General features: G+C 35.5%; 1 protein-coding gene across 10 annotated transcripts in view; it reads right to left on the reverse strand.

Moving 5' to 3' along the window:
* Nucleotides 1-13,946, reverse strand: part of DMD (dystrophin) — a 1,193,355-nt gene that overhangs the window by 344,415 nt on the left and 834,994 nt on the right. For all 10 annotated transcript variants that reach the window (XM_054050408.1, XM_054050369.1, XM_054050393.1 and 7 more), the window contains one exon: nucleotides 519-620. In XM_054050408.1, the coding sequence (XP_053906383.1) occupies nucleotides 519-620 (102 nt within the window). The remainder of the gene's footprint in view (nucleotides 1-518; nucleotides 621-13,946) is intronic.

The raw sequence follows: 13,946 nt of genomic DNA on the forward strand, positions 1-13,946 counted from the left end.
TACATTTTTCTAAAAGAGAAGTGTTGGGAGGTGTTAGCCTTCTTAACAATGTATCTTCTGCTCTAAAACAGCATCAAGTCAGTCATTCTATGTGAATTTTGGCAGAGAAGCTGAGAGGGAAAGTTCTATACTGCCATGTCTTCTTTCCTTCACAAAAAACATGTTCGTTTTCTTAATCAATAAAATTTCTGAAAGTGAAGTTCAAAATAAGGGAGTTTAAAATCATGTTATATGATGCCATTGATTAAGCACCAACAATCACATTTGCTTTCAATGTGGATTACACTTGAGTAGCTAGAATGACCTTAATGTCAAAAACAACATTCCCATAACAATATGTAAAACATCTCTAGTTGGAAACATTACTTTTTCTCTGGCTATGCCGTCACAGAACAGAACAAATGCCATTTACTAAGTTCTTTCATTGATTTTAAACAGAGCACATCAAGGACAAGTGTACAACAGGGGAAGCGTAACCCATTACACAGTAATGGATATGCTAAAGGTTGCTTCATTACCTTTACTGGATGAGTGGCTGGTTTTTCTTTATATAAATGACACCCTTTAGACAAAACCTCTTCCACATTCGGCTCTTTAGCCTGCACTGCTGCTTCAGTTTCCTGAAAAATAAAAACACATGCAGTGTAGATTAGCCGTAGCATAAGCAATAAGACTGAAAAGTCCTAAAGCTCCATGGGAGGCTGTAAAACACCAACAGATTAGTTTCTGCCCAGGACTGGGTTTGAGAAAACTTATGGATAGTAGTAACTAAGAACAAAGAGTGTCATCAGAGAAAACACAAGCAAAGAGAGATAGAAAAGAGTAATGCTAGGAAAATAAGCAGCAGTATGTCCCTTCATCCCCAAGGTTTCAAAAAATGATTACAAAGCTAATTCATACTAGGAAAGATAGGCATGAGAAACCTCATTTAGGCAGCTCTGTCCTTTTTTTCTGTTTTACATGACCAGCAGATTAAAAGTGCACTAGTTAACATTTTGTTAATACAGTACATAGCATTACAACCATATCATGAGATAGAAAAATTACACCGAATTGAGGAAAATTAAACATATTAATACAAAACTACTGTTACTAGTAGGAAATTAGTATTTATTTAGTAAAGCATTTATACGAATGAATTAAAAACAAAAGCATAGTAGCAATAACAGTTCCTATAGGTACAGGGAGGAACCTACCACTAGCAATGACATCCTACTGAATTAGCCACAGCATATCCTCTAGCAGATTTCTTTTTTAATCTGAAAAGACGCAATTCATATGCTAACATAAAGCAACTCCAAGAAACCCTTCCCAACGTACAGGAGCTTCATTTCATCAGGCACTGACCAAATAAATAATGGCTGAAACACTGCAAGTAGAAAGTCAAAAGCAAAAAAAAAAAATCACTGAAAAGTGTAAAAGAAAAAAAACTACACCTGGATTCCAAGATTCATACTGTCTTCATTTGTCAAGTAATACAAGGGGAAATAAAAACAAAAAGAAAAAAAAGGAGAGAGAATGATATAAATAAAAATCCCAGAATTATCTGCCATATCAAAATTAACTGGTTGATTTGTTATTGTTTTCCTCTCTCTGCTCATCTCCCACTTATTTTATGGCTTGATTATCTTGTCCCAACCAATACTGCAGACTATCCATTGATTCTCCAATTTGGCTTTTCTATCCACAGTCTCAGCTATCATTAGTGTGGCAGCAGACAAGATTGAGCTCCAGGCCTGTCACTATCTGATCTGACACATCATTTCATTGGTGGAAATCTGCTGTTCTTTGCTCTGCAGTACACTTGTCGAAATTTATGTCATTTTAAGTCACAGAAAGGGGCCATTTTACTTTTGTGTTTCATTCATAGGAAACACATCTATCGCGGTCCATGAAATTTTACTTGGAAAACATTATGGAAAATCCTTAGAAAGTATTCATAAATTCACTATCATTACCCATTTATCTTTTCAATTATTGTTTATCAGTAGCAAATGAAGTGACTTAAAGCTTGTCTTGTTTCTTAGAATATTTGAAACATGTTTGCTTTCAATAGCTTTTTATTATGCATTTCAACATTAATGAGACATAAGTTTCATAGAAAGTGAGCACTGACAAGCGATACAAAGAAAAACTGGGATATTGAGGGGGTGGGAGTTTATTAACCCGTTTATCAAGCCTTGTTAAAGTCCTATTTTCTCTCTGTTTCAATACTAGGTTAGCTTTCTACTTCCCTTCTCACCATACAAATGAAAAAACAAATTCTCAAGGACTGTTAAAAAACAAAGTAAATTTCTGCCTATCTTGATGAAAAATAGGCATTTTAATATTTTTTTGGTGTTTGGCTGTTATGTGGGTTTTTTTAACTAAGCCATCTGCAGGCTTTTTGCTCATATTTCATGTTGTGTCATTCTATGCCTCAAATACTTATGTTACTTTATAACAGCACTGGGTATGACAAAAAAATCTGTTGCGGAAAAAACACATTACAGCTCCCTGCAGAGTCCAAGAACATCAAGATCACTATGGGTGCGCCTACGCTGCAGGTTTAACCTGTAGCGTGAATGTGCCTTTGAAGTGGATCTTCTCAAGCTTCCCCCCTCACTGGGCTTTGGTTCTGCTTGTGGGCTGCACTGGGAGTACCCAAACTGGTTTCTTGCAGGCAGTAACCAGCATGGAAGAATGCTCCAGTAGGGCACCTAAGACGGTCCCAGACCCTGAGGGTACCCCTAGCCCTGCTTGCCACCTGCCCACAGCCCAAGACCCCGTGTCAGCCTGCTGAGGCCATTGAGCTCCTGACACAGCGATGCTGAAGCAGGGCTGGTCTCCAGCTCCCTACAGCTGGATATTAACAGATCTTTTATTTGTTAGAGCAGCAACTGCTTTTTGATCGTCACAAAATAATTCCAATATAATCTAAAAACATCACAAAATTACTTTCAATAAGTGCATACTTGACATTAAATAGCTGCAGTAGCTTTGAGCGAGCTCTTTGCCCAGATGCCTGCCTGATGGGATAGAGCCTTGATGAATTCTGCCCAGTGAGCAAGTTTCCAGCAATTTCAAATCCATTTGCTAGGTGACACCTTATTAAAATGGGTCAACAAGCAAGAAAGTAGTTTCAGGATACTGCTCCATTATTCAGTTCCCAAAGAGAACAAAAAACTGACGACCATAACACAGCTTCTAATGGCTCACTCACAACAAAAGAGACCAAAGTTATTATCTAGCCTGTGCAGGACCCAGGAGTATAGCATACTCCCAGGGGACGGTCTGATATCTGCTCTTGATCACACAGGCCAGGCTACTACTAAAGCTAATAAGAGTTGTCTGTGTTCATATCCATCAGTTTTCAGATAATAGCAAAGCCATAACTTTTTAAAAATCCTGATTCAAGATCATCAACTCCTGTGCACGCTCGCTTTGCTGGCTGTTGGAGGACGCCTGTATGGCAGATGCAGCACCGTCTCCGGGAGACAGAGCTGACTCTACTGGAACTGCACAATTTATGAACTGCCTGTGTAAGGAATTGTACTGCTACTTCTGGGCTGGGTGATGAATATGCTAATTAAACTTTTCACACATATGGCAAATTAAAATACATCAAAATTGGAAACTGCCGTTTCTCAAACATATATAAACAACAAGAATCAAACAGAGGCCAGCTTTCTTCCATGACATACCATCTATGAATTTTCAGTGGTGTTAAAATGGTGCATCCGAACTGATGAAAGCCTACTGCTGAATAAGTCACGTTAACTTCTGCATTTCCAACAACATGTCAGTCTAACCTCTGTACAAATGTACAGGCTGAAAAAGTGGCAGGGACTTGTCTATAGGCCCATCTGGACTATGAAAATCTGTTAATATAGCTTAGAACTTAGAAAATTCATACTCCAATATATTGACTAAACCTCTGGCATGTATGCCAATGGAAGAGAAAGTTTGATGGTTTGGCATATGTTATTCCAAGAGATAGGACCTATCCTAGCAGACACATACAGGCTGTTTGACATATGCTGCACATACACTAGGAGGCCCAGACAACTGTCTATAAAATTATCTGTAGCATTTCAGATTGTGCTTTTGCCTATATTTAGAATCATAAGCACTGATTTACCTTCTCTGGTAACGCTGGTAAAAGTTTTGGGATTGATTTCCCCATGAGATTATGTCCATAGGACATTTTCTGCAGGGACAATAGAAGAAACTCAGGGTGATTAAACCTGTGCTTCTATGGTGAAGATAAATGCAAAAATCAAAACTTAATTACAACCTTCAAATAAAAAAAAAATAAATTTGAAATTAATTTAGCAAGTTGTTTTAAAAGTCATGATCACTCTATCAAGATGGTACATTAAATGAAGATTAAAGAAGATAATTTATTCACAGGAAAACAGAAGCAGTAAACAATTTCTCTTTACTTTACTGATCAAGACAAGGCAGTCATATTTAACAAGCCAATACACTAAACCTAAACTGTAAAATAATCTGGAGGCCTTTAATTTCAAAAATAGTTTCTCAAAATAATCAGATATAGACCCCCACATATATTACACGTGATAACAGAAAATTACAATTAATCATGCCTTTTTTTTCTTTTAGATGAAGGAGAGTGTAACTTCTAATAAGAATACTCTGAAGTGGGTTTTTTTTATTAATGCACACAGGAAGGTCCAGCAAGGCTTACTGAAATAGTCACACCTATCTTCTAGGTTACTATTCCCAGATATTTTAGGAAAAAAGCTATACATAAACAGTGAGGTTCCAAGTGCCTCATTTTTTCCTCACAAGTAAAGAAAGGAAAGTGGATAGAAAATCTGAATATATCCTTATCTTCAAGAATTCTGGCTCTAACTAAATGACTTCATTTTTCCTTCTGACTCAGCTCTGCACATTGCCATTTATGGAGCAGGTTAACATGGTGTAGCAGGTTTGCTACACCACCGCAAAGAAGAATGCTCAGAGAAGACTTATTTACAAGACATTCAGCTATACCACAATGAGTATCAGATTTTGATGGTAGGTACCATCGATGGCACTCCTTCTATTAAATTTAGATACTTACACACTATTATTAGACTACTCCATGACACGCTATTAACAGTTCTGTGGCCGTATTGTGGGACCTAATGCACAGGGGGAAAATCACAGTTGCCAGTATTTAAACTTCCTGAATAAAGACTTTAGTACATTTTGATAAAATTCAAGCAGAGACAAGCTTGTACCCCTGTTCTTTTCTACATAACACATGAAAAGGTTTGATAAATTCCTCATAAGTTTGATAAAATTATTTTTCTCTATATAGAAAGAAAGAAGCCTGCAAACATTTAAGTTACAGAATTTAACTCCACCTTCCTGTCTTTAAAGCACTGTTCTTTTAAATATGTGAGAGTTGAAGTAAGATCCAAAGGCAGTGTTAGAAGCTATCTTAATGTGGGATAAAGAATAACTTGAGATTCATCTGACTTTTTAAAGTAAACTGTGCAAAAGACAGTCATCTAATTTTAATGAGAGACTGGAAAGTTGAATCAACTATAGCTCTTGACCTATGTGAACAGTTTTGAAGACACTTCAGAGAAGAAACAATTATTTCACAGAAAAGAACACCACACAAAGGACCTCTTCCTTCTAAAACTGCAACAATTCAATTTTAGAGTTCATAACTACTTTCTAAAACTATGATTGCAGCCTTTGTGCAGTTTGTAAAATAAGCAGACATCCTGTCTATTAAGATCTACTGGTATTTTTGATCATTCAACTCCCTGCAGTATCTCTTTTTCCTGGAAAAGGGAAGGAAAGAAAATAAAAGGAAGTCCTTCACAATGAAATATAACTAAGAAAGTCCCAAAAATTAAGCCATGCAAACAAAGTGCCTGAAACAGCAATTCTCACCACTTTGCAGAGTGAAAGGATTTTTTTCACAAAATACATATTGCTGTTGGCTATCAGAAATTTGTGAGCTTCCTCTGTACATCTAGAGGAGAAGAAATATAGCAATTTTTTTGCCCCACATAGAGACATCAGTATCTATCCATTGCAGCTCACTGTCATGAAAAGGAAATTTCCTGAAGATACTTGAGATAGATGAAATTGTTAGCTGTAAACACATGACCTAAAGGTATAGCATATGTAAAGAATTTGGCTATGGTGGTAATATACTGAAAAGGCATAGTTAATTATCCAGTTGGACTATGAAAAGGCTCAGGAAGAAGAGTTCTTTGAGACTGGACATGATTCAGAATATTTTATTTTGAGGCTGGACAGGACACAGGATGAAACAGCTGCTCCTGTTCCACCTACACTGCAGGTCCTACCTTAGTTCCAGTGCATAATACAAAAGAGATAATAACAAAACCAGGAGAACTGACACAGAAGAGGGAAATCTGGCATAGAAACATAATAAGAAGTTCTTATGAGAAAATAAGGGAAGTCCCAATAATTTTACAATCTCTCTGTACGTTATGTGCCCTTTTAGATGCTGAAGGACAGTAGCTTGAAAGGAAAAAAAGTTACTTAGGTTGATATGGTAGCAGATATGGACTACCACCAGAAGCATCTTAACTGGCAAGTGAAATTTGTTGATAATTACAGAAGTATTGAGTCATAAAATTCTTTATTTCCTCTTGGAAACAGGAAAGAGAGAAGCCAGAATTTATTCTTGCTCGTTGCACAAATAATGAGTTATTCAATAAACCGAATTAAAAATCATTTAACTGGGAAGGGAGGCATTTTTTTATTTATTTGTTGTACCCTCTCATTCCTGATTGCCTATTCTTCTCTGTCTTACATTAAGGCATATATGCAAATTTTCTTCTTCTTTTCAAGCTTAGTCAATAAAGTTTTATTTTCAGAGGAGTTTCTGGCTACAAAATGAAATATGGAAAAAAATCAAAATCAATTACTGTTCTAACATCAGTTTGTTGATTGTACTGTTTTCAGATATGTCTGTCTTCTGGTATTATTCTTTGATATACCATTGAAAAGGAATATTCATGAAGATATATTTCTGCAGTTTTTCTTACAGTAGTTACAGTGGCATATATTACTGGAATAATGTTAAAGACTGTTCCAGTATGTTGCTCCAGCAGCAGAAGCAGGGGAAGATTTCAGTAAATGGAATTTACATTCTAACAGTTTGGAAAATATGCAGTTTGCTCATTTCCGATTGCCGGGTTTGTAACAGCAAATGGCTAAGTTACATCTACCAGTTATATCTACCTCGGTGGTGGCACTTTTCTATTTTTTAAATTTCCATGAGCAAGTACGTTATTAGAAGTTTATCTTTTTAAAATCTCACCCATTCATTTCACTTTGGACGAAAGAAAAAATAGTTACAAAGTAAGGAATGAATTTTCTCTAGTGAGAAAATGCTACTGAATAGTGCCCAAACATAAACAATAGCCACAGCACAGATTTACAGGGATGTACTGGGTATGACTGGGGTGAATTTAATTTTCTTCACAGCAGCCTGTATCTCACTATGTTTTGCATTTATGATGAAAAGAATGTTGATAACACAGGGATGTTTTAGTTATTGGTGAGCAGCACTCGCACAGAATCAGTGCTGCCTCCGTTTCCTCACGCTGATGCAGCAGCAAGAAGGCTGGAGGTGCACAAGAAGCTGGTAGAGGATACAGCAGGGACAACTAAATGCCAGCTGAACAAAGGGGCATTCCATTCTATATGATGTCATGCTCAGTAATAAATGCTGGGGAAGAAGGGATGGGGGACATTTGGAGTTAAGGAGTTTGTCTTCCCAAGTAACCATTATGGGTGACAGAGCTCTGGCGATGGCTGAACACCTGCCTACTGATGAGAAGTTGTCAATGAATTCCTTGTTCTACTCTGCTTGTGTGAACAGTTTTGCTTTACCTATTAAGTTGACTTTATCTCAATCCAAGAGTTTTCTCACTTTCGCTCTTCTGATTCCTCTCCTTCATCCCACTGCAGAGGAGTAAGTGAGTGGCTGCATGGGGCTGAGCTGCCCACCAGGGTTAACCTACAATATTGCTTTAGAAAGAATTTCCACACACCAATAATCATTTTTCACTGCAGAATTTGTCATATTTGACAGGCTGACTCTCTTTACAAGAGTATCTCACAAGAGTTAAGCTTTACAGCACTATGCCCACTATCTCTAAGTTATATTTACTTCAAAATTTAGCACAGTATCTGCAACAGGGTTGAGTATTTTTCATATTATCATTAACCTCAGGGTGGGAAGAAACTAAGATTCTCTTAGGTATATGTTTTTATTTTTACTCAAAAAAACAACCAAAAACCAAATAAATTTTTACTCAATCAAATTAATATTGATCAAGTCAAACTTCTTCAAATATCCATCAGGTACTAAAAATTCATATAGTTGCCAGTATACCAAACATTGAGAAGATATAGATTCTCTGCCTCTAATACTTACTACATAGCAACCAATTCAAAACAAAGTAAACCAAAGTTAATATGATCTTGTACAGATATAGACAGTCATTTGTAAGGGCTCTTCTTCAGATTCCAGTACTTTAAATTGTATGTAATGACTAGAGTAACATATATAATCTTACAAAAGAGGAGTTACTGTTTAATAAATAACACATATTATCAAGACGAAGTACATCCAAGAGTTTTCAAGAATTGTGTTTTGAAGAGAAAAAAGGTTTTGTGTTGAGAAAAGAACATATGAAAAAGAACACAAATGGTGAGAATGTTAGGAAACTGTTTTCTGAATAGAGGAGGAAATAGCCTATCTCCGAAAACTTGTCTACATCAAAGCAAGCTATAATTTTGATATTCACTTCACTAAAGCCTTGGTAAACTATGCCTGTCATTTCTGTAAATATCCTCCTATGCTTATTTGCTCATTTATACTAACCACACTTTTCTCTTGGTTTCTGAACAGTACCCAATGTGTTAGTACTAGTACAAGGAGCAAGATGAAAGGCAAAGCTGAAGTACAAACTCACTAACTTCCAAGCAACTCCCTCACATTTCTAAAAAGCTTATGTTTTCAAGAATGAAATCACATCCTAATTTACTAGTCATGCATTGTTTCCAAGAAAAAAAAGTACCATACATTAAACACTTTATCATCTTTCAAAAATCTTCCCTCTCCTGAGACACCAGGACACATGTGTTTTGCAATCCATCCTTAAGGCTACAAAGTCTGTTACAGATTAAACAATTTACGAGGATTTCTCACTGGGAAAGTTTTGTCACATTTTTACAATCAATGTGCAGCTATGATAATTTAATATTATTGCACTTGGAGTAGACATTTTTAGATGAGGTTTGGATACAAACTGTTTAAAATTTAAATGCTCAAAGCTCACAGAAAACAATGAGCAGGTTGCTCCTCAATATTCCATAAAAAGATTTCTGGAAAGAGAAGTAATTGATTTATGCATAGAATATCAACCTCTAGGTTCTATAAGCTGGTTAAATTGGCATTTGCTGCAGATCTTAATAATGCATTGAAAATATGAGTAACTTATTTGATCAAATAATATTTCATCATGTTTTCACAGTCAGCTTTTGCTAAATCAGACACAGGTATCATAATACAGCAAGATAAATCTCTAGGGTACCTATTACTTGTGTGCCCATATGGACGAACTATACTACCTCGTATTGTGTATAAAAACTATTCATTTCAAAAGATATTAGCAAAACAAAAAGGTAAAAGAATCAATAAAGAGTTAAAATCTGACTTACCTGGCCTAGCTTGTCAAGCAGACACTGACAAATGAAGGCTGATGGAAGGAAAAACACACAATGCCAGTCGGCACTTTCTTTCTGTCATGTGGGTGAATTTTCTTTTATTTGTCTACAATTAGGTTTGCTACTCTGCAGCCATGCTCTTCTCTTCTGTTCTAACTCAAAGTTGTCAAGTAAATAATGAATTGATTGACAAGAGCTGACAGCTTTCCTATTTTCATTCAAAACTTCAAGCACAAAACCCAAATACAATTTATTTTTAAGAGTTATTTAATTCTTTAAGGATATCCTATTTTTATCTGCCAAAAATGAACAAAATATGCTCTTTTAAATATATGGCAAACGACCACCATAGGCAGTAAATAGGTATAAATACTACACCCACAGATGGTTCAAAGCTTCTTTTGCAGTATAGGAAAAAAATAAGGTTGGAAAAAAATAACCTTGGAATAGAGGACTCAATTACAGAGGGGTACAGGAGGGGTGAGCGATAACACAGAATGTAAGAAGGGAAAAGAGGGGGAAGCTGAGTAAGTGAGGAGAAAGGACCAGTGAGATTGCAAGAGGATTTAGAGGTAAGATGGCTGGAAAGCATAAAGTGCTTTTTAATATTATCTAGAGAAGATTTGGAAGGGTCAGCAAGATATCAGTGAGCTAGAAGGTGGAACAAGAACTTCTTGACATGTTTTGTCAACATGTTCTCTATCCAGAGCATCACTTCCCTTAAAATGCAGGGATTCACATTTCTGTGCATCCGCTCTGTGTCATTGTCATCTATAGACACCTACATTTGTCACAATCCCTCTGGAAAAGTGTCCTCCAGGTAAAATGACAGTGCTGAGACAAAGACCTAGAGAAATTCCCAGGAAGTGCAGATTTAACCTCTTCCTATGCTCGGAGGAGGTATGACGACTCACAAGACTTTTTGGAGGTAAGAGGTGGATGAACATGCACTTCTACCTCCATCCTCTCATCCTTTCTCCATCCCCTCATATCCTCAACCTCCCCATATCCTTCCTTCCATCTTGTACATCCTGAGCTCCCCTGAAGTTAAGGAGCACCATCAGCAGACATTTCTAAGACATATAGGACAAGGTTGTCCTGTTCAGAATGGAATAGAGCATCTCCAGTTCCTTCTTTAACATCAGAGGAATTTATATAAAATTCAGGCCATTTGATCACAAAGAGTAAATCATTGTAATGACAAAGAATATGCGGAAGTAAAGTATTAAATGCAAATAAAGCCCACATAAATTTATACAATGGTAACACATACATTATTAAAATAAAACTAAAATATGCAAATTGACAAAAGTAAACACTGTTAGCAAAATGTATCTGTTTATTACACTACGCAGCATGTTCAACCAGAAAAACACAGAGGAATATGGAACGCAGTTGAGTGAACATCTGTATTTGCATTTACTAATAAGTATTTTTCTATGCATCTTTTACATTTGTTGTCATTGTTTAAAACAAAAAGAAAAAAGACAAAGGAGAAGACACGCTATTTTATACAGACTTTGAACCAAACTAGTTAATGGAATCTTTGACTACCTTAAGATTAATACTGCAATCAAAATCTATGTGCAGATTTTGAGACTGTAACAGGTAACTCAGAAGGTGAAACAGCACTTAAAATGAATAATTTAGCAAAACCTGAGCTCTGGAACTACAATCACTTGTATGCCTAACAGATAGTGTTAGCCACAGTACAGAACACATCTTCGTGTTGAAAAACTCAATAGGTTAAATTCAAACAAAAAGATACCATCAAAAGGGATTTTTACCAGACACTCACTGTCTGTCTGGCCTATTGCTATCAAGGTCTTGCACAGCTAGCCAGCAACTTTCCAGAGATCCAGAGCAGTCAAAAGGCATCTGTTCTGAAGCTCTCTACTATCTTAAGATTCTCGCCTCTGGTTAGAGGTTTGTTTTCATAGGATTATGCAGAAAAGATAATAAATCTCAGAATAATACACCTATATGCACTGAATGGAAAAGCAGGCAAATTCGAAAAGAAAGTAATTGAAAATTAAATGTCAGCCTTTTGCCCAACATTGAGTTCTACTTATATAAATGATGGTTGTAATGGCATATTAATTCCTTGGGTGAACAGGTAATTCTATTTTGAAATTACATGTACTTGCTCTTTGGATAAACATTTAAATAAAAGGTTAAAATACTTCTGGGTTTTTGAGTTTCTTTTTCAAAATACTGCAAGCTACGTGTTTTAGTATTGTCTTTTAAAAAATGGCTTCATTCAGTCGACATAATGAAACTCATGAGAAATATTTTCAAACTGAAATGCACTTGGGAGGAGATAGCCTGGGATTATTTTTTTATAATCCAGCATTCAACAATTTCCATAGGAGTCTGAGAAAAGACAGCTGGGATACTCAATGTTTTCCTGACTATTTTTATGCAATATGAGCTGGTTACTTTTCGTATTCTTTTGCCAAAGTGCTTCTGTTACACTGAAATTACTGTACAGGAATCAGAACTAACATGCACTTTATTAAATCATTTCAAAGATTATTTTGTTGGGTGTTTAAATACAGAAGTTACACATGCACATTTACTTCAAATTTTCATTAAAAGTGCTAACTTGTATTTTGTAGTTACTAGGCAGTAAACATATTTTCATTTTTAGGTTCCATTCATAAGCAATTTTTCCAGTGTTTCTGAACAACTGCTTAGATGTATGTACTGGTGGCAATTACCTGACACATTGCAGCTTGAATTTTCACTCTACGGTCACACATTGCAAGGCCACACCTCAATTACATAGCTGCAGATACCTTAATGGTAAATAAATCAGAAGAACTTAGCAGTCACAACATACTACACTGTTGCTTTCGACATTAGATGCAAAATTTTCCCTACCAATACTGGTTTGATTTTGTTATTTACCACACTTTTTTTTCCATTTCTACATGAATTCAAGTGAATGCTTAGGAAAGAGACTGCTTATGAGGAATTTATGTATAAGAAAAAGAAACAAGGATTAAAAGAGAAAAATTCATGTAATGAAATATATGCTTATAGATTTATTTTTGCTTTTCTTTTCTATGTCTTTCTGACATCAGTTTGACACTACTCAGACTGTGTTAAAACTGATACAATTTCATAGTTTATAATATACAGTGAGTTAGTGCTAATCTATGATGAGTTAAAGGTATTTTCAATTATGAACAAGGCCACTGAGTTAAATAATAATCCTTGAAAAGGACTTCAGTAGACTGATATTTGTTATATGCAATGCTTTTTAATTGTTTACTTGGAGTCTGTTGTAAATAAGGGTGACTCATCATACATGAAGCATAAACAATGCAAATCTGAGTACTTTTTCCCTAAAGACAATTAAAAAAACCATTATTAAAATGATCTTTGATTCTATGCCAAAGATAGAGTCTATGTCATAGATAGCACTGTTTCTTTGTAAAATTATGATTTTTTACCTGTTTAAATTCTGTAAAACTGGCATATTTTCTTCAGTTAATCTTAGCAATGCTATCTGATTCTACAAAACCCAAAAGTGCCAGAATATTTATTAAGATCAGAAAGTTTACTTTAATTTTTCTTGTATTCTTTGTGTTCTGCACTATTAGTCAACATAGAGTCAAAGGACATAAGCTGTTGGTAAGATTTGAATACTTTCAAGGGACTGTTTTGTCCACTAGAAAGTTACTGTTGAATTCATTCTGCAGTATTTTCTTTGAAGTAGGGATTCACTAAATTCCACTGTGTCTCAGAAACATGGAATGTTTTCTACTTACAAATATTTACTATTTCTATTAGTAATAAAAGCTATCGAAAGTACCAGCTATGTGTTTTCTTGGTGAACTAAGGTGGTTTTCTCTGGATGAGAAAAGAAACAGTGCTGTCTATGACATAGAATCTATCTTTGGCATAGAATCAATGATTGTTTCAATTATGGGTTTTCTAATTGTCTTCAGAGAAAGGTAATCTTATTATGCTAATCAAGCAGGACTGAAAGAATCTGTAAACTTAGATTTTTCAGAAGAGTTGGATGCTTGACTTTATAAAAATGCCCATAGATTTCAAACACTAAATACCAAAGCAAATAAACTGCAGTAAAAGCTAAAAAATAGCGGCAACTATAAACTATCTGCACTTAGCCTTTGTAAGCCTTTCTTATCTCTCCCTTACAAGACAATATACTTTCCATTCTTTACGTCTGGGTTTCTAAAAATTACTTGAGCTAATGA

This window comes from Cuculus canorus, chromosome 1 (genome assembly GCF_017976375.1).
Source record: "Cuculus canorus isolate bCucCan1 chromosome 1, bCucCan1.pri, whole genome shotgun sequence".
Taxonomy (NCBI): Eukaryota; Metazoa; Chordata; class Aves; order Cuculiformes; family Cuculidae; genus Cuculus; species Cuculus canorus.